General features: G+C 40.4%; 1 protein-coding gene across 4 annotated transcripts in view; it reads right to left on the bottom strand.

Moving 5' to 3' along the window:
- Positions 1-526: 526 nt before the first annotated feature.
- WWTR1 (WW domain containing transcription regulator 1) overlaps positions 527-25,174 on the bottom strand; it is a 205,938-nt gene continuing 181,290 nt past the window's right edge. For all 4 annotated transcript variants that reach the window (XM_059920120.1, XM_059920121.1, XM_059920122.1 and 1 more), the window contains 4 exons: positions 24,919-25,121; positions 10,436-10,569; positions 8,545-8,657; positions 527-3,943 (listed from right to left, as the gene is read on the bottom strand). In XM_059920120.1, the coding sequence (XP_059776103.1) occupies positions 3,759-3,943; positions 8,545-8,657; positions 10,436-10,569; positions 24,919-25,121 (635 nt within the window). In that variant the 3' untranslated portion in view covers positions 527-3,758. The remainder of the gene's footprint in view (positions 3,944-8,544; positions 8,658-10,435; positions 10,570-24,918; positions 25,122-25,174) is intronic.

Below are 25,174 nucleotides of genomic sequence, written 5' to 3'. Positions count from 1 at the left end.
TTAAGAGTGCCCTCACCTCATAAGGTATCACCACAGCAAGAATCAAGGGACTCAACAGACAGAGAAAATACACTGTCACAAGCCTACACTCAGAATGAATGATAAGCTGTTTTTAGTTTTGACGAGAAGCCACAGCTTATTGTTAATAACAGAGGAACGCCTAAGAATCCTATAGTTCTGATGTCTCAGTCAAATCTGTGAGGCTGTTGGAAGGACTGTGTGATTTAAAAAAAATATATATATATATATATATGTATGTATATATATATATATATATAGTTTTTAAAGTCTCAGTGAGTTACTTCAAATAAAGTCTCAGTGAGTTACTTCAAATAAAGTAGAAACCAGAATTCTGTGGATATTTAGAATATTGAAGACCAGGCATTTGAGCCAAAAACATGTTTGCCTACAAAATTTTATTTCTTTCATTGTCTGCCAGGAGGGTTACATAAGCCTTTCTTCAGTACCACCCAAAGCCCTCAGTAAAAGGAACACACACAAATAATGACGAGATAAAGGCTCCAAGTGGAAATTCAACTGTATTTATTTTTCTTATACAGAATCAGAGAAGTAAAAACCAGTACCAAACTCCAGTTAAAATGGTTTGATCTGACTGATTTTTCTGCATACTTTCTGTATGTATAGCAATCTAAATTAAAAATAAACACACATATATCATATTACAAAATGTAGAAATAATTTTTTAAAAAGTTAAAATACTAACACATAAATGATGTAGTGTGTTAGGGAAACGGTCTCTGTCAATCACCCATTTTCCCAATTAAATTAATCTACAATTTCCTTTTAACAGCTTTTATTTTTCATAAAAGTTGCACTCTCGGTAGTTACTTTCCAATTATGCCATGAGAACACAACTTGTCATTAACAAAACTCACTCCAGATCACCTTCTTCTACAGAGGTTTTCTCCCAAGCTGGAGTCAGCAGTATCCCCAGCAAGCTAAATGTTTTACTCTGTTTTCATGTATATTGTATAATCAGTGAAAAGAAATGGCATTTCACATCCTAAATTCTATGGTGAAACACTAACAATTACTGATTTCACAGAATTGCAAATAGGTTTTGACAATGTATTTACTTCAAGAAAATGTGTTTTATCAGGGGAAAAAAAAAAACCTTGAAAGATCTCTGAAATTATTTTTCAATTTCAATTTTTAATCTGCCTTTTCTCTGGCAAAATTATTGGATGAAATGTTGAAATTTATTGATTGATTTATGACTAAAAAGATGAGATATTGTGGCAGTTCTTTTATAATAAGAAATATAGTATAAATAGCACCTTATCATGAATTCTGCAGGGGTTTTAACACTTACAATAATAGGAAAGAGCCTTTAAAAAGTTGTTCTTACTTTAGATTTCTAGCTTTAGTGTTCTTTAACAAAGGCCATATTTTATGGCCTTAAAAATAACAACAAAAGTTATATCTGGCTTCATTTATTAGTAAACACGTAGTCAGGGTCCATAGTTAATTCTGGAAAAATAATTGTTATGTTCATTAATAAACGTTCTGACTAATTTCACTAAAAAAATTCTTCTAGTATTTTCTAATGCCACAAGCTTACTAGGAAATTACTTCTAAAAATTGATAATACAAATCATCGATGTTTTAACTACTTTAAAAAGGGAGGGGTATCTGTTTCTTTTATGTTTAATAACCTGAAAATGAGTCTATAAAAATATTTTTTAAAAATACAGTAACACTGCTCAGTTTTACTAGGTCCCTTGTTTTTGAGTTCTTTTTTTTTTTTTTTTTTTTTTTTGCTTTTTCTTAGAAAGAATGTACAATGCTTTTTGCAATTATTGCTAACACAAGAGGAAAAGAAATAGTGCTCCCTTCAATTTAGTAGCAAAAGAAACATCTACCCCCATCTCTCTCAGAGCGCTTTGAGAGAGAGAGAAGGAATCAGAGGAACAGAAACCATGGGTCCTTCAGGGGAAAAAAGTCACTCCATTGTGTTGGAAGCAATGGTAGGTTTATGGTCTTGTCCGCCTACACACTTAACATCAGCGTAGACAGGGCAACACTAGCCCTGTCCCTCCTTCTCCCACGTAAAGTGCACCGAAGCCTTCTATTCTTCTACAACAGTCTTTTGGTACAAAGACTGTAGGAGAAAATTGTTGCTTTGCTCTTTGGGGGCACCTCATACCTCCTGCTCGTCTTGCTTTTGGGGTACTACAGCTTGTCTATTTCCATTTCACACCTAACAGCCTTTCCACTATATTCCCCAACTTTACTACTTCGTCTCTGACCTTTACACTTGCTTTCTTTCCAACAAGATAAGATGTATTCTGCCCATCTATCTTCTGGTAGATCGAAAAGGATCTCAGATCCCCAGCAAATAAGCCCCTTGGGAATGGAAAGGTTCCTCTCAGAGACCTGCATTATTAACGTCTCTCAAAAAAAGATATTAAATTCATAGATTATAAATAATGTCCGTTCAAAATATTAAACAGTTGAGGACTTCATTGGCAATGCAGGCAGGGGGCATGCCAGGCAAACCCAATGCTCTCTCTCAGTCCTTAAAAGCTAATAAAAAACGGTTTTGGTTACATAAGAGGTATTGAGTACATATTTCATGCCTTTTTATACCAACTGTAGCAAACAAGGTTAGGATAATATACTTAGGAATCAACATTAGTGACTTCAGAAACATGTCTCCACCATACACCCTCAGGGGGCATTTTTTTTACATGTCAGTCAGAGATCTGCTTCATCCTTCAAACAGTTTCCTAGATAAGATTATTTTAAACCCTTGAAATCTTGAAAGAAGCAAAACCGACAAGGCTTTGGAATTTTAAAAGCAACAGCTTACTGTGCGTGCCATCAGGTTGAAAGCTATGTGGTCCTGATGTTTTCAGAACAGTTTCAAAAGACAAAAATACAGTTGTCCTGATTTATCAAAAACATTTGACTGCCCTTTGTCATCAGCTACAAAATGATAGTGCTTCATAAAATAAACATTGAGTTCTAAGCTGCAGTTTAAAAAAAAAAAAATCCAACATGTAATTTTAAAAACCTTTGTTTAATAAATGTTCATAATTGGTACCAAACTGGTCTCTTTCATAAGATCTTAGTGTAGGAGCTGTGACTAATGCTGCTGAAGGATAAACTACAATAGGACTGTGTGTGCCTTTGTGAATACAGGGTAATAAGAACCAACAGAACCAGCATGGATCCCAGACTACATTGTATTCCAAACAGCAGAATTTTACTACCTGTACAATGATTTTTAAAGCTCAAGTTAAATATTTTTTAAAGCATTTGGTACTAATGTCATCAACACAGTTTTTGGAACTGTAAATCAGGTTGAATTTTGTGTACATTTCCTGGACCGAGCCGCCTGTCAGAAGTCACTGCCTGTGGTCAGCTTTTCATGGTTTATAATCAATTGATGTATAAATTTCAACTAACACCCATAAAGCTTAGTCATGGGGCAGCACAAAGGAAAGCAGAGAAGCAATTCTGCATAATCAATTCTGCTGAAACAATTCTGCATAACCCATCACAGGAAGGCAGGCTTGCAGAAAATGAAAATAGAATGTTTATTTATGTTTAACTTAAGTTACTGTCAATCAAATCCAGGCAATGATTAAACTGGCCACAAGGAAAGGAGGGAGCATGCGTCACGGAGGCAGTAAGTAAGCGGCACACGTGCAGACTTGCTCTGCTCCATCGCTTTTTCCAAGAGGCCCAGGAAATGTCAGGTCACGGCTGCATCCAAGCTACAGTGGTACTGATTACAGCCAGGTTAGAAAAGGCTCGCTTTTGTTCAGAGCAGATTCTACATCATTGAAGAGGGGGATCAGATCTTCAGATTCCAAAGTTCCTAGATCAACATTTGTTCCCGGAAGACAGTCAAGAAAATCAGGGAAACGGGTCTGCTGAGGGTTGATGTTCATGGGTGCCTGTCCTGCATTTTCTCCTATAACAGAATGAAATGAAACCATTTTAATTCTTTTTTAGAGCTCTTGAAAGAGGGACAAATTCAAGTGTCAACATAACTCTCATCTTCATTTCCACGGTGCCTATGTTCCACCAGAAGATTTTATTGCTGCAGGTCTTAAATATTTCATCTCTGTGCAGAATTTCAGCTACCACATTATTGAAACTGAATTGGTGATGCTCATTCCTAAGAGATGCAGAGATGCCAGGTGAACCTTTAATTGTTCCGCGTAGACATTGTCCAGAATGGGTAAGTCCAGGGAAACAGGAAAGGAGCAAGCGAGGGTGCTGTGGATCTGACCTACAATCAATGACTTCCCATGACAATGGCATGAAGAGCTGGTCTGAGTAGAGAGGCCCTGCCTGTCATAAAAACCTTATCACCGAGCTGTAATCCAATGATTTAACTGTAAGCTCAAATTTGCCCATATCATCCCTCTTTATGTTCAAAGAGAGTAGTGAGGAGTTTCTTTTAACCACGTTATTAAAAAGCTATCTTCATTGACGGCTCTAGGGATCATTTTCAAAGTATTTTAGAGAGTGGGTGCTGCAGTTCACCCCCCTCACTCCACACACACATACACCCCACAAATATCTACCCTTCTCACAATGCATATGAGTCACAATGCATGGGAGCTTATTAAGGTTCTGAGAAGTCTTGTAATAAGGAAGTCTGATATATTTTGCTTAAGCCACTATGACCTAAAGCCATTTTATCATCGAATGCAATTTTGGCAGAATTTATATCCTAATAGAACTAGAGTCTATAGAACCTAGTTGAGAGAATGCTGTTCCAGAGGAAAGTTAAGTGCCTGGGATATGACATGTGGAATACATGTTCTTCATGAATGATAGTATAGGAGAAAGCGTACGGACAATTGTGCCAGGAGACGGAGCTTTTTAGCTGTGTGACCTTAGACACACTTCACTTGTCTGAAATTGGGATTATAGCACCTTCACAAATTGGAGTTAGGTGCCATATAATATCTGCCACACACCCGTGGCTCTGGGCTTCATTCATACATACACACTTAGGAAAATACAAAAACACATTGCTTGTTGATTGTGCTGAGAGAAAGAAAAACCTGGGAACTCAATCACAGTGAATTACACAATATCAGAGCAACTGGCTTATTCCAAGAGCCCCAACCAATTTTCTGAAGGGATAAAATATACCTCAATGTCTGAGGTGCATTGAAAACTATGGCCAGCTTTCACCATGGAATCACTTTTAAGAAACTTATTAAATTAGCTTTTGTGTCCTACAAGTATGGTAGCCTTCCTGAAAAGCCTGCTTAGGAATTTCACTATTCTGAGCAAAACAGGAGAAAACTCATTTTAACCATATGCATTTTCCAAGGAGAAAAATTACATTTTTCTGAGTGATGAGGGAAAAATACTCAAACTTGCATTTTGGTGATAGTAAAACTTGATGGCTTTTCTATAACTCATAAAATATCAATGACTCTTAGGACTATTTTATAGGATTTTCATTGCAAAAGGCAGTATTTTAAAAGTTAAATCGAGTTCAACATGACCTCAATGCTGTTGTGTTACTGACTTGAAAAACAACATTAGTTTAGAAAAGAAAATCCAAAATAACTTTTTTCTACCCACTAGAGTGTAACAAATGGAAATGAGGCTTAAAAAAATTATCTGCCCTGAAAAATCAGCTGATCTAAAGTGCTGAATGTCTTTTTTTCTTCATCTCCAGTTAGAATTATTCATCTCTACTGATTTCCCATTTTAACTTTTTAATAAGTCAAGAATTCATTTTTTAACCAAATAAGATCTCTCTGTTTTAAAGAATTCCTCTTATCCTTTCTCCTCAGGCATGGAAAGCATGAGGAGACTAGTTAAGATTCTTCAATAAGGTTAACAATCTTAAAATCTCTTTCTTTGGAGCAACTCTGCAACCTTGTAGTAATTTTTTGGGTCTCTGCAGTTTTATCCATTTAAAAAGTGGGACATATTGTACAACATGGGGAATATAGCCAATATTTTACAATAACTATAAATGGAGTATAACCTTTAAAAATTGTGAATCACTGTATTGTACACCTGTAACATATAATATTATATGGAAACTATACTTCAATTAAAATATAAAGGATGCATATCTGCATAGATAATAAAAATGAATGAATGAATGAGTGAAAAGTGGGACAGACCAAAAAAAAAACAAGCAATCCTTAAAAGGGTGTGATTATCGCAGAATATTCTGGAAGGTGGATGACTTCCAGCCTTTGCTCCTGTTATTCCGTCTATTCTATCCTCACACCATGTCCAGCTGTTGTTTCCATGTGTATTTTGCAAAGGGAGTGTTCAGCTGGCTTGTTCCCATTTAGCATGCGGTCAGCATGTGATCAGTGGGTCTACTAGATCTTTGCCAGCCACACTTGAGCTCAGCTTTTCCTCATCTTGTTCCTGAAAAAGTAATTACATTTCTCCCCTTGAGGGGGTTTATGCCCACTCGCTATAAAGGCTTCACAGATGTGACCCTAAACCCAACAGGCTGACACTCACTACACCAGGTTAACCTGGAGCCCTAACATTTAACACGACCAACTTGTACATTACTTCATCCTTCTTAGAAGGAGAAGACAACTTTGTGCCAAGCTCTGTGACCTCATGAGCCCTCACAACTCTACAAGGTGAGCACATTACTCCTACTTTATAGGTGAGAAATCTGAGGCCCCTGGGAGGTTATGTCACTTACCCAAAGTCATTACTAAGAAATAGAGAAGCAAAGATCCAACTCAGGTTGCCTGACTGCAAAGACTATGTTCTTTTCAGGACACTGCTTAATTCTACATTTTGGCTTCAAAAACATTCCCTACTTCTCCACTCAGTGTCATTTTAAAAAGCCATAGAATAGAATCCATCTTCTTTTATTTTTAAATGTCAAGCTTGGATTTAGATCCCCTGAGTCATTTCTTATTTAACTTTGCTTTTTATCTTTACTGGCTTCCCAGTGTTTAAAAGATGAAAGCAAATAATTATTAAACATAGGAAGGAGCCACTTCATCAGGCAGGTCCGAAGAGGGCAAGATAAATCTCACACTGAAAAATAAAGAGAGGGATGAAGAGAGGGAGGGAGGGAAGCAGGAAGCGAGGGAGAAGGCTGAAGTAATAAATTGAAGAATAACAAAACAAACAGTTCAAACTATTCCTGTGTGACTCCTCACAAGACAGTCCGTGCAATTCTCTCAACAAGTAGATGACGGGTTGCACGGAGAGCCCGGAACAGCTGCTCCAACCTTCTGGCCGAGTTTGACTTTTGTCTGACCAATCGTTTAGTTTTAGAGCACAAAGTGCAGTCATCGAGGAGCAGAGGGTAACAAACATGGGCGCTCTGGACAACGGCACTGGGGAAAGCAATCATTTCATCACAGAACGATTTTCTTTCAACAGTGACGATGGAGGAGAAACTTGCGTGAACAGCTCCAGAGAGGGGATACATCCGCTATTACTTAATTTTTTTTAAGTCCATTTTCAGGGGTTTTTTTAAATTGAAGTATAGTTGTTTTACAATGTTGTGTTGGTTTCAGGTGTGCAGCAAAGTGATTCAGTTGTACATCTATAGATGTAGATATAGATATAGGTATAGATACAGATATTTATATAGATATAGATATTTATATAGATATTCTTTTTCAGATTTTTTTTCTATTATAGGTTATTTCAAGATATTGAATATAGTTCCCTGTGCTATACAGTAGGTCCTTGTTGTTAGCTGTCATTTAATTTTGGTTTCAGAATATCTTCTGGGAGTTTAGGACTTTGATAATTAAGTCCAGACCAAATTTGGAGGCATCGCTCCTAGAGAAATGGTGAAAAGGAGGTAACCAGGAAGCCAGCTGAGGCCTAGCCTGAAGGCAGGGCAGGCCAGGAGCTATGTTAAATTTAACTGCTGAGGGAGGACATTGTTACCAGGTTAGGATTTGGAGCTGACATTTCAGAATCCTCTGAGTTGCTTAACTTTCCAAATGCCCACTGCCAATTACTTCCCAAATGCAGTTAATGACATGAAAAAATTTGCATACTGGTGGCCTGTACATTACAACCAAAAGCTAGAAAAGCATAAATATTCCATTGTGGAAGAATGGCAAAGCAGACAGTGGTGTGTTAATGCAATTGTGAGGAAAGGGCTATATGAAGCAAGGACAAGCAAAAGGAAGGAAGGGAGGGAGGGAGGGAGGGAGAGGAAAAAAGCAGAAATTAAAATCCTGTGCCCATATATAAAACTATATTTGTATAAACTATGGGGAAGGGGCTAGAGTTTATGAATAGTGCCTGGGTTCCAGTGGCTTTTCAGCTGTCAGTTTATGTTGTTGTTGAGGTTAAGTGTCTCTGGTTGGATTTTTGAATTGAGAGGACTAGGGAACTTCCCTGGCGGTCCAGTGGTTAAGACTCCACTCTTCCAATGCAGGGGGCACAGGCTGCATCCCTGGTCAGGGAACTAAGATCCCGCATGCTGAGCGGTGTAGCCAAAAAAAAAAAAAAAAACGAATTGAGAAGACTAAAGAGACGATTTAAAAGTGCAAACCCACTGCAAGGCCTCGCAGACTTGGCTCCTACCTGTGTCCATCTCATCCACGTTGCTGAGGAAGTCCTCCGGAGTCGTTGGGACACTGTAGCACCCTAGCCCCAGGCCGCTGTCGGTGCTCTGCTCCCTCGAATGATATGGCCCCCTGCAGAGCAAAAGATGGAAGGAAATTTCAAAATTAAAAAACAGTCATGGGCTTCCCTGGTGGCGCAGTGGTTGAGAATCTGCCTGCTAATGCAGGTGACACGGGTTCGAGCCCTGGTCTGGGAAGATCCCACATGCCGCGGAGCAACGAAGCCCGTGCGCCACAACGACTGAGCCTGAGCGTCTGGAGCCTCTGCTCCGCAACAAGAGAGGCCGCGATAATGAGAGGCCCGTGCACCGCGATGAAGAGTGGCCCCCGCTTGCTGCAACTAGAGAAAGCCCTCGCACAGAAACGAAGACCCAACACAGCCATAAATAAATAAATAAATAAATAATAATTTTAAAAAAGTCATGAAGACCCTCAACTAGTGTAGTTCTGTCAACCTGCCCGATCTTCAGATAACAAAGGCAGGTGGACTTTGCACTTCCTTTTAATTTTGAAACATATATCCCTGTGTCAATGAAATTAATAAACTGTAAGCAAAAAAAATCTGGCCATTCATAGTAAATTGACATTGATTCCCTTTTCATCTCAAAATAACAATTTGAACACCATTCTACATACAGAGAATGATACCATTTATGTACATTTTTTTAAAACCGAAAACGACGTTGAATATTGTTTCTGGATACAGACATTAACAGGCAATAAGAAATATAAAAATATGTGTGAAGAAAAAAGAAAAAAAAAAATGTGTGTAATGGATACACATCAATTTCCAAATAGTGGCTACCACTAGGGAGGGAAGACGGGAAAGAAATGGATTTCAGTGGTGGTGGGGAAGGGTTTAAATATTAATTGTAATACTTATTCAAAACAAAATAAGATCTATGGAAATATGCAAAATGTGGGAGTTGGGTACACGGGTAAATCTTAAGTTATTCTTCATACTCTTCTGTACGTTTGAAGTAGTTTTAAATCAATCATTTAAAAACGTCTTTCTTTCATTATTTCCGTTACTGTTTGTTTTCATCTCTCTCTCTCTATTTTTAATAACTTTCATGACTGTATTTGCTTGTTTGCCAGAAGCCTCTGCAAGGGCAGAAAAGACACAGGAAATAGAAAACTGCCCTTTATTTGGGTTTAAAAGGCTACAATTAAGGTTGACTACTTCTACCCATGAAGATATTTCTGGTTCAATCACCTTTTCCTTCTGCTCATATATTTCATATTTTAAAACAACACCTCTTTGTTTCAATTAAAATTTTAAATTGTGAAATAATTTTAGACTCACACAGAAGATGTAAAAGGAGTACAGAGTTCCTGTGCATCGTGTACCCAGCTTCCCCAAGGACATGGTACACAACCATAGTACAGTGAACAACACCAGGAATTGACAATGTATATTACTATTAACTAAACTATAGACCTTATTCACATTTCGCCACAAACATCACCTCTTAATTGTTTTGCTCCCTTATTTGCCATATGACATGCTTTTATCCCCTGTTGGCCACATAAAACCACAAGATTCTTCTAAATAATTACTATACAACACCATCCCATTGAAATCGTAAGTTCATCCCCACTTTCAAATTATTGACTAGGGGTTTACTCCATGCCATAGCACCAATTTTTGAATTTGAGATTTAAAAAAAAAAAGGTAGATGACTTCTTCCTCCACTTTTTTTTTTCTGCCACCTCCCTCCACATCCTCCCTCTATCCTAACCCCATTCTCCAAGCTCCCCAGCTTTTCCCAACATAAACAAAGATCTGTTATACTGTATACCACATAATAAAGAAAGCAAAAATAAGTGGCCCTAAAATGTTGACGTACCCATTGAGGAAAGGATCCGAGCTATTATTAGTGATGGATCTCATGTCTGGAGTCATGGCGGGTGGGTTGACAGCAGCCTGAACTGTGGCTAGAGTCTCGGCTTCCATGGGGAGCTGTCTGCAGAGGGCGGCTTCCTACAGAGAGATGACAGTCCGAGGGAGAGGCAAGAGTGATTCATTCATTGTCATAAGGATCGGGGCAAAGGATGCTTCGCATAAAAACTTTTCACCAAACACAAAAGCACTTTACGTTTATTCCTCATACGTCAAAATCATCAGGAAATCATTAGTGTTCTTTTTCTGAAGAAATCTTATAGGTATAAGTCACTTTCTCACGTTCACAAAGTTAATGAGACGCTCATGTAATATTTGCCCTCAAGGCACTTACATAGCAACTATCTAACCCATCCAATTGCTTAAAATACCCAAATCATATAAGGGCCTCTCAAGACACTTTCTCAGAGACAAGGCTATTTTTACCCCAGGTGCTCAGACCAAATCTAAGTCAATCAAAGCAGCTGTACTCCTCTGGACCAGCAGGTACCTTCTGGTCTTTGCCACTTATAGGCCAGTAAAGCAGTGGGATTACAGAGTTCTGGCTCTGCATTAAGTCACATCTGGCAGTTTTATATCAATAACCAGGAGAGCAGAACAACCAGTTTAAAAGCTTGTTAGTCAATCAGTTTTTATATTTTACTAATTATTTTGTTGACTAAAATGGCTGAAGTTTGGGGAACCATGCAGATCCAATCCAAATCCCACTGACGATTAACTATTCGATAGCATATGGATTTCATCAGCAAAAATTAAAACACTAGCATTTTTTTAAGCTAGCATTACTTTGCCAAGGAGAGTCAATCCAAAAGGTTACAAATCTGACTGCAATTACTTTCTCTAGATATAACCTCTAGGGAGTCTCTCCCATTTTGACAAACATGACCAGACATCAAATTCCTTTCAAATTTGCTGCTGTTTCCAGAGAATAATACTTTTATATATTTATACATGCACCCAAAACCAAAGTTAGGCCCTCCCCATATTTATGCCTATCGGTTTCCCACTACTCAGGCTGAATCACTGGTCTCACCATCTCTCAAACCCCAAAACCATGGCTACAATGGCAAACAGAATATTTAGACCATCTAAGTTACAGTGTCTGTGTTAGATCCCTTCCAGCCCCGACACACAATGATTTTAGAGAGTAAGTGCTGTCTAGACAAGTCTAGTGAAATCATTCGCCATAAAAACTTTCGGTTACTAGAGTTCATTATACTGTTCTGAGGAGTTATGGTAGCATGACTCTTATAAACCATGAAGACCTGATTGATAAGAAACTGCATTGTTAACTTATACTGAAATAAATAGCCTGTCTAGACAGGGCTCTTGGTTCACCTCTGTTCATTTGGATTGCAAATAATCAAATACTTAACTAACAAATTTTATTCAGTACTCTGTAAAAAGCAAACCAAAAACTGGAGGTTTCTTTTTTTAAGGGGGATTTTAATCTCAATCTTGGAAGTACCTTCTGACTAAATCTAGAAAAACTGAATTATTTCCTATAGTTGTTTTTATGTGGCAGGCAGTGTGCATTAGAAATCTTATCTTCCAACCAAAGCTTACCTGGAGGCCTCACACACAAGAATAACAGGGATTGGACCTGGTGTGAAGAGCACAGAGGCCACCAACCTCTCAAACACACTCATACACACAAACCACAGTCTGAAAACAGCTAGTCAATGATATAATTTCTAGTCCTTTATAAACTGTAAATGCAAAGATCCTTTGGGCAATAACCTTCATTACCCAAAAAAATCAACTGTAACTAGAATATTCCAATTCTCCAAACTTTCTGAATAAATGTGGAGTTTACCCCTAAACGGATACCCATTTAAACATACAGCTTGAAGAGACTGCTGCATTTCTTTACATGTGAATTTGCAGTTGCATGTTGAATTTGCAGTTTCCAGGTGGTCTGCATTTAAATACAATAAGAATCATTTCTGGAACTTCACTGGGGAAAAAAATATAGATACGATGTATATATGAATTATTTGTCATCTCTAATGACATCATGTGAAAATAAAATGTTTAAATTATAAGAAAAATATCTAGTTTCTGATATTTTAAGCTTTCCTCTTCATTTAAATTACTCTCGGAATAGGTCAAATAGATACAATATGCATTTTAAAAGAATGCTTGTGTGTGGCTAAATATATAAATGAAATTCAAAAGAACTATTTATAATAACCAAAGCTGGAAGAACCTATACTATTATATATCAGGGAAAATGTTTCATGGTGCCATTTCACATCTGTCCCCTCTATTTAAAATGAGAGATAACTGAAGTTCCATTCCTCAGCATCGATGTTTCCCTAACGACTTTGAGGACTTGACCCCCACGGCATCATAAGAGGCAATGCTCTGTTCTGCCTGCAGGGGGCTCGCACTATCATTTTCGCCTCCGAATGACTAACTTGGAAGAGAGAATACAGAAAAGGTGTTGAATATACCTGAAAACTAACTTTGCAATATAAATTAGGCCAGTCTGAGTTAGAAAGTTTTCCGAGGGGGCAACACTTTCTTCGGGATTATTCTAAGATTATTCTTAAGTCACAGCAGCCACCGTGAAGGTTATGTTGGCCCCTGGCTCTAAACCCACCTGCTCCCTATCCCATCTGGAAGGTGGCCCACAAAGCCTGCCTGACAGCCCTGTCCAGGTCTCCTCCTTTGTCTCGGACAGGACCCCCCCCTCACTTTTTCACTCCCTTCCCACTGCTCCTCCCACTTCTGGTATCTGCTCCTCCCACTTCCGGCATCTGCTCCAACTGTTCGTTCTGCTTGGAACACTCCCCTCAGATCTTCCTGAAGTTCACTACCTCATTGATGTCTGTCTCAACAGATGCCATCTAGTCAGAGATTACATTCAGTGTTCTTGATGGCAACTTATATATTTACTGTCTGTCTTTCTCTTTAGAATGTAAAGAGAGGAAAGGGATCTTATTTGTCATGTTCACTTCTGTATCCCCACTGTGTATAACAACCCAGGCATACAGTGACACTTGATAAATATTCACTCAATGAAGAAATGAAAAATATTGCTGGAATTCAAATGGAAATATTTTAAATTATAATTAATAATAAAAGGAAAAATTAACTAAGATCATTCAATTCTCATCTTCAACCACAAGTATGAGTAAAACAGTCTACTGTATAGATCCCAACTAGCCAGGCTCAAACTCCATCCTAATGAAATGATCCCACGGTGTTTTTCCTGCTCCCAACACAGAAGATGAGCAGGAGGGCAGAGTGGTCAGGAGCAGGGATTCCAGGGCCAAATGCTTGGATTTGAACCCTAGCCATGCCGTCTCCCAGCCAGTTATCTAATTTCTTTGTTCCTCATTGGTAAAGTGAGGCTAATAATAGCATCCACCCAATAGGGCAGCTGTGGTGATAAAATGAGGTAACACATATAGGGTACTTAGAGGAGTGCTGGCACACGAGACCACTTAATAAATGTTAACTAAGTATTATTATCGTCTTATGTTCTGTATTCCAATCCCAGAAAACAAAACAAAAGCAAAAACAAAAATAAACAATCTTAAAAGTCACACTACCACATGGAACTGATCCACTTTGAGTGGTCTGACACCTTTTCCTGGTCAACTTTCACCTTGGAAGGATTACACCAAATGTGAACTTCATCATGAGTCAGCAAGGCTAAGAATATATAGCTTTTTTAAAATTTTACCAAGGAGAGGTTTGTAAACCTTTTTGTATAACATAAAATTGATTTTTAATATAAGTGGAGAATGGTGAGAAGTTTCATTTCACTCAATTATATTTTATAATATAATAGTTCCATATTTAGATTATTTATTTATTTTTTGCCGCACTGCGTGACACGTGGAACTTCCCCGACCAGGGATGGACCCCACACCCCCTGCAGTGGAAGTTTGGAGTCTTAACCACTGGACCACCAGGGAAATCCCCATATTTAGAATTTTTAAAGGTCTAGCCTTTTTTGAATGAAAATAGTTTCCTATTTCTGTTCATAAATTGAAGAAGAATAGCAATACAAAATCTAAGGTTTGGAAATAAAAGAACTAACCTCACTAACACGTCCCCATCCAAAGAAAGGAGGATTCTTATTTAAAAAAGAAAAAAAAAAAGAAACTAAATTTAAGTATAAAATTAAGCCCCAGACGCAGTATGATTTTGGCTGCCACGTGACCTCCGCTGCCCTTGCACGGGCAGAAATGAAAGGCAAACACCTGACTTTAGTTTGACCAAGATGAGGGAGTCAAGACTGAAGGAGAAGCGGAAGCAAAGGCTGCAGACGGGGCACTGGCCTAAGTGAACTGACGTGGAAACAGGGGGACAGTTGAACAGGGCTGGTCTAGGACAAGACTCAGGTCTCCAACTCAGAGCTGGCAGTGCAGCTGCCCTAACCCTGTGCTCCCTCCCCAGCTGCCCCAGTGCAGGCAGGATAACAAATGCTAAGCTGGAGGCACACCTGAGCCCCTTGGTCTGTCTCATCTCCCACCGCCACTGCAGTTCAGCAAGATCCTTTCCCAGTGTCCCTTCCACTCCCACCCACCCTATCCTCCCAAACAAGTCTTCAGTTTCCTGAAGTCCTCGGTACTTTGGGTCCCTCTTCATCAAGACATATCCCCCCACCCTTAGGGGTTCTGTTACACCACCTTTCCCAGGATGCCTTCCCTGACAACCATAACCACAGCAAACCACTACCTACCCCTTTCCCACCCCTGAAGTCCAAAATAACGCGTCCAGCTGGGGTCTGAAACTCCATGTCTCACAGTACACTCCTCACCCGGCCCCAAAGCAGCTCTTCCTGCTGACGTCAAGCTTTCTCCTAATGCCGTCACCCCTTCTCCCAGCTCCAAATCTCAGTCAACTGTCTCCCTCAGTCCCCACAACAATTCATTCATTTGCTCCCGTATTTATTTTTTAAAAATACTATGGAGACTACCAGGTGCCAGGTACTGTTCTCGGCAACAGGGATACAGCAATGAAAAATACAGACAGTGAACTGCCTCTTCAAGGAGTCTAGAGGGGGAGACAGACTCCAACAGGAAATGATGCAGAAGGGCCAAGCCTCGTGGGGTCCATCTCCCCGATATCTACATGCTCCAAACCTTCTTTCCAGCTCAAGTCGTCTGCACTCCTTCTCTAGACCTACCAATCTCCACGTGCAAGGCTGTTCTACGCTTTGTCACGATCTTTACAAAGAGTGACCAAAGGAGAAAAATCAGGATAGGGAGCGCTCAGAGTGTCATGTCCTACGAAGAAGCAAGGGGACTGTTTAAGAGAGACTTGTGGCACACCATGGCTCTCAAACTATTATTGACTGCCACATGGAAGAAGGAAGATTCCTTCTACCCCAGACTGGAGACAGATCTGATGGAGGGCTTTGTAGTTAGTAGTTCGTTCAGTGATAGAACTGGCTGCTTCTCAATTCTCTGGGCTACTGGCCACTGGAATTTTCAAGCAGTTGTTGAGGGTTAAATGCTACTGGATATGACCAGGGCTTGGCACAGGAGAAAAAGTGTCCTTGGATTCAGAATGATGAAAGCTCAAATCCCAGCTGAGCTACTCCCTAGCTATAACATTTTGGAGTACATTTTTAACCTTTCAGTTTGTTCATCTGAAGAAAAAAAAAAAAAAGACATAAAATTTATCTTGCTGGGCTGTTATAAAGATTAAAAAGCATATTTATCAAGAACCTGGCACAGTGAGGCAGTTACTAGAATGAGCTACTTACTCATGGCGTTAAATGTTTTAGGAGGTGGAGATGTTAGCTAATACTTGCGTATCACTTACTACTTGTGAAGCACTGTCCTAAGTGCTTTAACATACTATATCTCATTTCATCCTCATGACAACCCAACTGTCTCCATTTTATGGATGAGGGCACTGAGGCACAGAGAGACTAAGCAACTTTCCCAGGATCTGGCCCCAGAGTCTGTTGTCATGGCCACTACACAGACAGCGGCAAAGAGAGGAAAGCCAAAGATGGAGGTCGGCAGACCTCAAATTTTCAGCCCTTTCACCTACTGGCTGTGGGACTTGGGCACGTTATTTCATTTCTCTGAGCTTGTTTTCCCAGCTATAAAACAGAAATGCCAACCCCCCCTCCTTCGGGCAGTTTAGAGGATTTAATGAAGTGGCCTGTTTCACTGTCCTGAACACAGTTCCCCTCTCTGAATTGGAAAAGAGATGGAACTGGACATATTCTCTGATCCTTTTCAACGTATAAGGGTGGAGCTAGTGTCCTGGGAATTCACAAGCATATCCAGCAAAGTTATAAGTTCAGATTTTAAAGGCCAATTTCAGAAAGATCTGGAAAGCTGCCCCTGGTAACCTCACCCCCACCCTCCTCCACCACAACTTTATTTTTTCTCTACATCCAAGCTGGGGGTGGAAAGACTGTTGCAAAATAAAGGCTTGAGAATCTCTTTCAGAGTTTGTGGTCTTCCATCTAGCTCCCTAAAACGAATAATTACATGCGGGTTTAAAAGCACGCTCTCCTACGGGCTGGGGGAGGGGGTGGTGTGTCAAATAGCCGGAGGGGTGTGAAAGACAAAGGCCCATCTGTAAGCGGAAGGTGTCCCTGGAAGCAAACTTCAAACCTCCTTTCCTTCCAGCTCCCCACTGGCCTGCAGCCTGCCTGTGGAATAAATCAAGAGAGGAGGTGAGCAAGTCAACAGCAGTTGAAAGCATCCTGCAGCCCTGTCCATCCCGGGCTAAGGGAGCGTCTCCCGCCAGCCAGCCCTGGCCCTCCCTGGAATGTACTTCAAAGAGAAAGGAAAGACAATAAACTCTTCTGAGGGTGCCTGCTTGATTTAGGTGTGTGTGGCCAGGGATACTACAAAAATGGAAGATTGTATTGTTTTAATTAGAAAGGGTGGGGTGAGTAGAAACAAATGAAAGAGAAAAAAAAAGACAATATTTTGAAATCCTAACATTAAAACAGTTATTCTGGTGCAGAGAAGTTGCTCTCTCTGCCGAAACCTCCCCGGACTTCAGAGGCAGAATGCTGAATTATTTACCTTCTTTATAAGGAAAAAAAAAAACCATGCCCAATGTAAATTTCTTTTTAATTCTGTGCTAAGGGATTCTAGAAATTCACTGTCACATTTCCTGGAGCCTCCCTTTTGGAAATACCTCATCACACAAGCTCAGCTGCCAGACTCAGACTGTCGAAACTCTGACACTTCGGGGAAGACATTTGTTGAGTCCATAATTATTATCCATGGCCTGTTTGACGCTCTTTTAATTCAGGATGTATACAGCAATCTTGTGTTGCTCCATAATCTCTGTTATCCTTTAGAATCGAATTAAGGAAAACATTATATAATTTAGATAGTCTCCTCTTTACTTAAGAAAAATAGCTGAATGGATTTCGAGATGGAATATTTCTTCGTACCTCTGATCTTATCAAGATCCGAAATAAGAAGCTGCTTTGCATTTGTGCAAACCTGGTGAACCTCCATTTAAAAAAACGTGTTTGTACTACTCAGCCATAAAAAAGAACAAAATTTTGCCATTTGCAGCAGCATGGATGGACTTGGAGGGTGTTATGCTAAGTGAAATAAGACAGAGAAAGACAAATAGTGTACAATATCACTTATATGTGGAATCTAAAAAAATACAACAAACTAGTGAATATAGCAAAAGAGAGGCAGACTCACAGGCATAGAGAACAAAGTAATGGTTACCAGTACAGAGGTTGGGGGTAATACAGGCATGAGGAGTGGTAGGTACAAACTATTGGGAATAAGATAGGCTCAAGGATGGATCGTACAACATGGGGAATATAGCCAATATTCTGTAATAACTGTAAATGGAAAAGAACCTTTAAAAATGAATTTAAAAATTGTAGTAACCTGTAATAGAAAAGAATCTAAAAAAGAAGAATATATATATGTATAACTGAACACTTTGCTGTATACCTGAAACTAACACAACATTGTAAATCAACTGTATTTCAATAAAAAATTTGTTAAAACTGTATAAAAAATAAATATTTAAAAATAAATAAATAAATAAAAATTTTAAATGTGTTTGATTTATAATATCTTTCAAAAGGGTCCCTTTTGGGCTTCCCTGGTGGCGCAGTGGTTGAGAGTCTGCCTGCCAATGCAGGGGACACGGGTTCGAGCCCTGGTCTGGGACGATCCCACATGCCGCGGAGCAACTAGGCCCGTGAGCCACAACTACTGAGCCTGCGCGTCTGGAGCCTGTGCTCCGCAACAAGAGAGGCCGCGATAGTGAGAGGCCCGCGCACCGCGATGAAGAGTGGCCCCCGCTCGCCGCAACGGGAGAAAGCCCTCGCACAGAAACGAAGACCCAAAACACAGACAAAAAAAAAAAAAAAAAAAGGGGAGGTCCCTTTTAAAAGAATTGGTATTTTTCAGAAAATGGATTATTTTTGGGACTTGTTGGCAAATAGAACACTGACAGCAGTTAGAATGGAAGCCCTTTGAGGGTAGGGACAAAGCCTATTGGTTCACTGCTGTGCATTTAGTGCCTAGAGCATGTTGAACAAATGAATGAATGAACGTAGACAGCCAGGTTACTCTACAGGGATCCACGCCCTGGGGGGACAACATGACCTCTGATGTTGCAATCAATCCTGAAACCTAATTCTCTGAAATGCTTTTCTAAAAGGAAATTATAGCCCCATGTGCTGAAGGCAAGACTCTAGGAAGCAGCCACTACTTAGGCTATGATATGACACTTTTTAACGTCTCTAAATAGCTATTCTTCACATGACAAAAAACAGACCTCAGAACCTTCCCTGGACCAGTGCTGCTCACAGCCGGGTGTGTCCCTCCCCCGGGCCCTCGGTCAGGAATGGCTGCGAGAGGCCGGCCAGCTGGCCAGCCAGACCCGGTAGTGGCTGTCAAGCCCAACAAAAATCTGTGAGACCTGCCAGAAGAATTCTGAGGCCTCCTGCCCAAGCCCTCTCCCCTTGTCCCTGTTGCCCTGGCAACCAGAGGCCGGGCTTAGTCAGCATTTTTGTTTGACAAGCTGCTTTCTCCTGTCCGCTGAGGCTCAATTAAGGGAAGGATGGAGGTAAAAGCAGTGCTGAGTCTGCCTGGGAATAATAACCATTTCCCAACAACGCAGAGGGAGCGAAGGCTTCTTCACTTAAGACTCCTTCCAGGCCCTGGGGGCTGACGGGAAGTCCTCGAGGTTAAGATCATCTTTGAGGCAGAAGGTCCCCCAGCTTCATATTTAAATGAATAATACAACGAAATACTCTCCTCAGATAAAGCCAAGAGTCTGCTTTTATGTCAAGGAATTGTTCTTTCAGAGGGTAAATAGGGACTGAGAAGCCTGTTTCTCAATTTCTTACGAGTTACTCAAATTTCCCATTTCCTCCGGTAAAGTTGTAAACATGCCCTTTATGATACTGAACAAACATTGTGTTGGTTTTTAAGCTGTAACAGCAGAATAGTCTATAGTCTTGTGGGCATGTGTGGCTCATAGTATTTTAAAATTTATGTCCAGAACCGTTGTAGAAAGGATTCTAGGCAGCTTAGAATAGATATGTCCAAACTCACAGCACAACTTCCATGGCTGATACAGAATAAATAAACGACTTCCCAATATATTAAGAAAAAGAGATAACAAACAGTAGTATTCTCCACTACCAGTTTTGTTTTTAAAAACAAAATACCCATGGATACATACAAAGACTGGAGAGAAATCACCAACATCTTCATAGCTGCTCTCTTTAGGTAAGAGTATAAGTGATGATTACGTTCTTTTTTGGTTTTGATTATTTTAAACATTTTCTACAATGAATGTGTTTTGTCTTTTCTGTGCGACACTTTTACCTTATTATTATCTTTATTTAGAGTCGAATTCACTCTGTGAAACTGTACAGTTCTAAGTTTTGACAAATACATAATACAGTTGTGAAACAGCCACTGCAAGCAAGACACAGAACTGTGCCATCCCCGCCAAACCCCCTAGTGCCTCTCCTGTGGAGGCAGCCCCTCCCCGATCCTTAACTCTACCAACCACTCATCTGTTCTCTGTCCCTATAGTTTTGCCCTTTCCAGAATGTCATGTAAATGGAATCATACATTGTGAAGTCTTTTTTCTTTTCCTTTTTCTTTTTGGCTGCACCGCGAGGCATGCGGGATCTTAGTCCCCCGACCAGGGATCGAACCGGTGCCCCCTGCAGTGGAAGCACAGAGGGTAACCACTGGACCGCCAGGGAAGTCCCATTATGAAGTCTTTTGAGTCTGGATTCTTTCAGTTAGTAAAATGCTTTCTCTCATCTCAATCAGAGAAAACAAACAAAAAAACGACTAAATTATATTGTAAAAAGTTAAAAACTATTTTTTTACTTAAAAAAACTTCATAAACTGAATTCTAACTTTTTTTTTTAATATGAAGGTAGCAGGAAGTACATCTTCAGCTGAGAATTGCTTTCTTTTCTAGGGTTGCCGTTTCTTAGATGAGCCTGAAACCGCTTCATGGCTTTTTGGAAAACTTAGCAAAAATAAAACTCATTATCACGGACAATGGAGAACGTCTTTCATGAGAATTCACTCTCCAGTATGTCTGTGATAGACGCTGAAAGCAGAGAAAGTTCCACTTTCCTAATAAGAACATGTACTGCAGACCTGGCTGGGATCCCCTTGGGCTCGTGGCACCCCTGCCCTCGGAGCACCTGCCACATTCTGAGATAATTCATCAAATCAGATACAAGCAGTTCAACTCTGTTGCTACAGCAGCCAATGCTAAATTGTAGGGATCATTTTTAACAAAACTCTCCTACTTCAAAAGATTCCTAATCAGGGGAGATACCAAACCTCACCAGCCCTTTGATCCAAGTTCTGTAGCTATTCCACAACCTGTTGGCCTGTGGGAACGAGGAAAAGAAAGAAAGAAGCACCTTATGCTCATTTTCACAGAACTCCGGGCTCTGGTGCATCTGGTCCCTGCTGCAGCTACGAAAGTGAAAGATGGCAGCCACTGGGACCCCACAAAGTAGGGAATGGTTTGAATTTATCCTTCTGGCCACCAATCTGGATTAGAGTTCATCATTTTGTCTCCTTTGCTAAAATGTAAGTTATCTGAAGGCAGCCATGTCCCACTTATCTTTTTATTATTTCCCACAACATAAATGTTGGGTGAATAAGCAAATGAAGAGATAAAAGAAGGAATGGAAAAAAAAATAATTTTCCATCCTGAAATAATGGAGGTTCACTTCAGATCTGTAATCAGACTTTCCTCAACTTCATTTTGTTAATATCTCTGGCATGATTTCAGTGACAAGTTAACGTCTGAGCCCTTGGCATTGTGAGGTGTACGTCAGACTGTGGAACAAGAACCGAGGAATTGTTTTCTCCACAGCACATCAGACTACATGCCTAGAGGAACAATGGCACAGAAACAGAAAAAAGAAGAAGAGGGAGAAGGAGAAGGAGAAGAAAAAGGAAAAATAAAACAATATTTACATGGCATATAATTTATAAGGACCTTTCACATTTATCATATATTTAACAATTATAAAAATATACAGAGTACTGATGACTTCCCAAGAATTAGGAACAAATTCATTCTACTTATTAAAATTTACCAACCTCCTTTCCTATCATATAGATGGAGCCTAGGAAGGGGCCTCTCTCCCGGAAATTCTCCCTTGATAGGAAGGTCAGGGCCTGCCTGCTGGGCAGGGACTTCAAGAAGACAGGCTGTACAGCTAGGGCCCTCCTGCAAACTAGAGGGAGGCCAGGAGAATTACAAAGTGCCCAGAAAGCAAAGGATATTCAGGAAGTTGTTGACTACGTAGAACAGGGAATGGGACAGAAGGAACAAATGGAACAGACAATCTTCAGAGCTCATCAGGACCACCATTGCCTCCCTCCCTCTACCTTCCTACCCAGTGCTGGAAGGCAGTTAAACAGGTGAGCCAAATATCACTTTTACTTCCAATCCATTTCCCTGCCCCATCCTGGCTTAAGTGCAAATAGTGAGGCTTAAGTGCAAAGCACCAAAAGAAAGAGGTAAAAAAAAAAAACCACAAAGGTGATACACATAATCCACTAATCCACACCTGGACAATCAGACATCATGGCAAATGCCACTGTCATCAAACACTCCGACACCATTTACTGTATGGCCTTAAATAATATCTTTGACCCTGAGGGGCAGGCTGCTTCTGGATGGGGGAAAATGTCTGCCACGACTTAAAAAAGTCTCTTTAGACCTTTTCTCCTGGATCCATAATAAAGATAAAAAGACATCGGAACCGTCCATTCCGTCTTCTTCTCCTCCTCTAACCACACACACACACGTGCGTGCTCGCATGTTCAAAGCTGAACTACAGGAGCCTCTGGACAGCGTCCCTCCCCGAGGTCCTGTACAGTGGAATCGACACTGTCATGCAGCAAAATACTCCAAGTTCCACAGCCTCTAGGGATCAGCATTTAAGGCACTTGGTTGGTATTTCTGTAATATGAACCATCAATACTAACATTCTGGTTCAAAGGCACCTACGGTTGGAATAAAGGAAACAATTTGGGGCACTTTTCTCCACCCCTTTTCAGAAATACTTTCTGTGGGAAAGGAGGAGGTGGGGTAGGAGAAAGAGAAACACAGAACGAGGCAGAAACTGAGACACAAGTCATTCTTTGTGGGGGGGAAAAAAAACATTAAAACTTATAAATGCTACTATAATACTATTTCTATTTACTCTATATTATAAAATAGATAAATTATTCCAAATAGAATTATTATCCAAAGACAGAAAACCATAATACAATCATTTCCTGCTAAGAAACATGATACTGTATATCTAAAAAGAGTATAAACAAATGCTACCCTGAAATAACCGTGAAAGTTCAGACATAAATCCTCAGGGTAAAAAAAGCACAACGATGGTTATATTACAAAGTTGTATGCCTCAAATTTAGAGGATAGTTCAACAGAATAACAAAGCACAATTTATATTCATTTCCCACATTTTCAAAGGCTATGTATAAAGAATTCTTTTAATTCATCATGTTTTTTAAACTTCACACAGTGTAGATACTTTATATTTTAGAATTTATTTGATGAGAAATACATTATTTACCTATGGCAGTCAACGTATATTTTTGAAAGTATCAGATATAACTAAAAGAAAAAATAGTGTTTACCCTAATACCCCCAGCCCCCTGTAAGAAAGTATTCTGGAACAGTTAAACCTACTCATTTCCGTCCACATGGAAAGGAAGCTATCCATGTATCTTGCTTCATGTGAGTCATAAAGCAAAGTCTGAAGAATTAAAACAATAAACTGAAGCCTTCCTCCCCAAAATGCAGCCAGCAAAATTTATGAGACCTGAAAGCATGTGCTACATTAGTTTAGCAACACAGAAGAGAATTCTGCTCTTGCACAGACCAAGCCACTGAAGCAGGGAGAAAACTGTGGGCTCCTTCAGGGATTTTCTTTCCTTTACTTTTTGAAGCAAGGCCCTGAGCCTGACTCACAGAGGACACACACTCTGTTGACTGACTGACTGAATGAGGAAATGGCACAAAGGTGCCTGATCAAAGCCCAGGGGGTTTTGCAGAGCACTCTATCAGAGTCTGTATGCAAAACATTTTCCTTTCTCATGCTCCCTAAATTTTCTTTTTCTCATGCTCCACGGTGGATCAAAGATGGTTGCAGATTCTTTGTCATTTCTTCCATGGAACATCCCCTCTGCTATCTGCTCTAATTGGGGGTTGTGGGGGGTGTGCTGTGACTTCTCTGTCCAAGAGAATATGGAAGAACTGACTCTGCGGCAGTTTCCAGAGCCAGGCCCCAAGACCCTGGCAGCTTTCAATTCCTGTCTTCTCAGAACATTCTCCTGGGGAGACCCAAGCTGCTACGTAATACGTCCCACTGCTCTGAGATTGCCATGCTAGAGATGCCGTGGGCAAATACTCCAGCTTTTAGTCCTAGCTATGCTCAGTCTTCCAGCGGCCCTTTCCATGGTGCCACACACTTGAGTAAACCCACCCTGGACCCTCCAGGCCAGCCCACCCACCGGTCGACCACCGCTAAGTGACCTCAGTCAAAATCACGTACAGCACAAGAACAGTCCAGCTGAGCCCTGCCCCAATTCCCGACCACGAAATGGCGTGATATAATACAATGGCTATGGTTTTAACCCACTGAGTTTTGCGATAATGCATTACAAAGTAATAAGTAACTGGAACATATTCTTTCTCTCCTTCTAGTGATTCGCAGTGAAAGCCAAAGGCAGCCATGCTGATATAGCTAGTCCTTGTACTTGTATAAGTTTGGCTCTCAAGACAGTGCAAACAGATGTTGGAAGTCTGAAGCAGCGCTTTGGGCTTTTAATGCTGCTGGAGAAAGATGTATTTACTCTGATGGCAAGTAGACACCTACCCACTAGCCTTGCCACCAAAGGCCACGGAGCCGCCATCAGGTCCCACCGAAGGCCATACCTGCCTCATGAGCTCCTCTTGACGCATCCTAATCCTCTCTCTCTCCATCTGGATCCTCTGAAGCCGAAGTTTCTGCTGCTGCTGCTGTTGCGTGGTCAGCGCGTTGGGCATACTCATGAGCCCTGCTGGTGGGTTCTGAGGAGGGAGACTCTGCTGGCTCAGGGAGCTGGGTGCCATCTGCTGCTGGTGCTGGTGATTCATCACTACAGGGGGGACGAACAGGCGGGTTAATGACCAGGGACCACAGCTCCTTATC

The sequence above is a fragment of the Balaenoptera ricei genome, chromosome 4, assembly GCF_028023285.1.
Source record: "Balaenoptera ricei isolate mBalRic1 chromosome 4, mBalRic1.hap2, whole genome shotgun sequence".
NCBI classification, from domain to species: domain Eukaryota; kingdom Metazoa; phylum Chordata; class Mammalia; order Artiodactyla; family Balaenopteridae; genus Balaenoptera; species Balaenoptera ricei.
The sequence above is the reverse complement of the archived record's forward strand: the minus strand, read 5'-3'. Positions and strand labels throughout refer to the sequence as shown.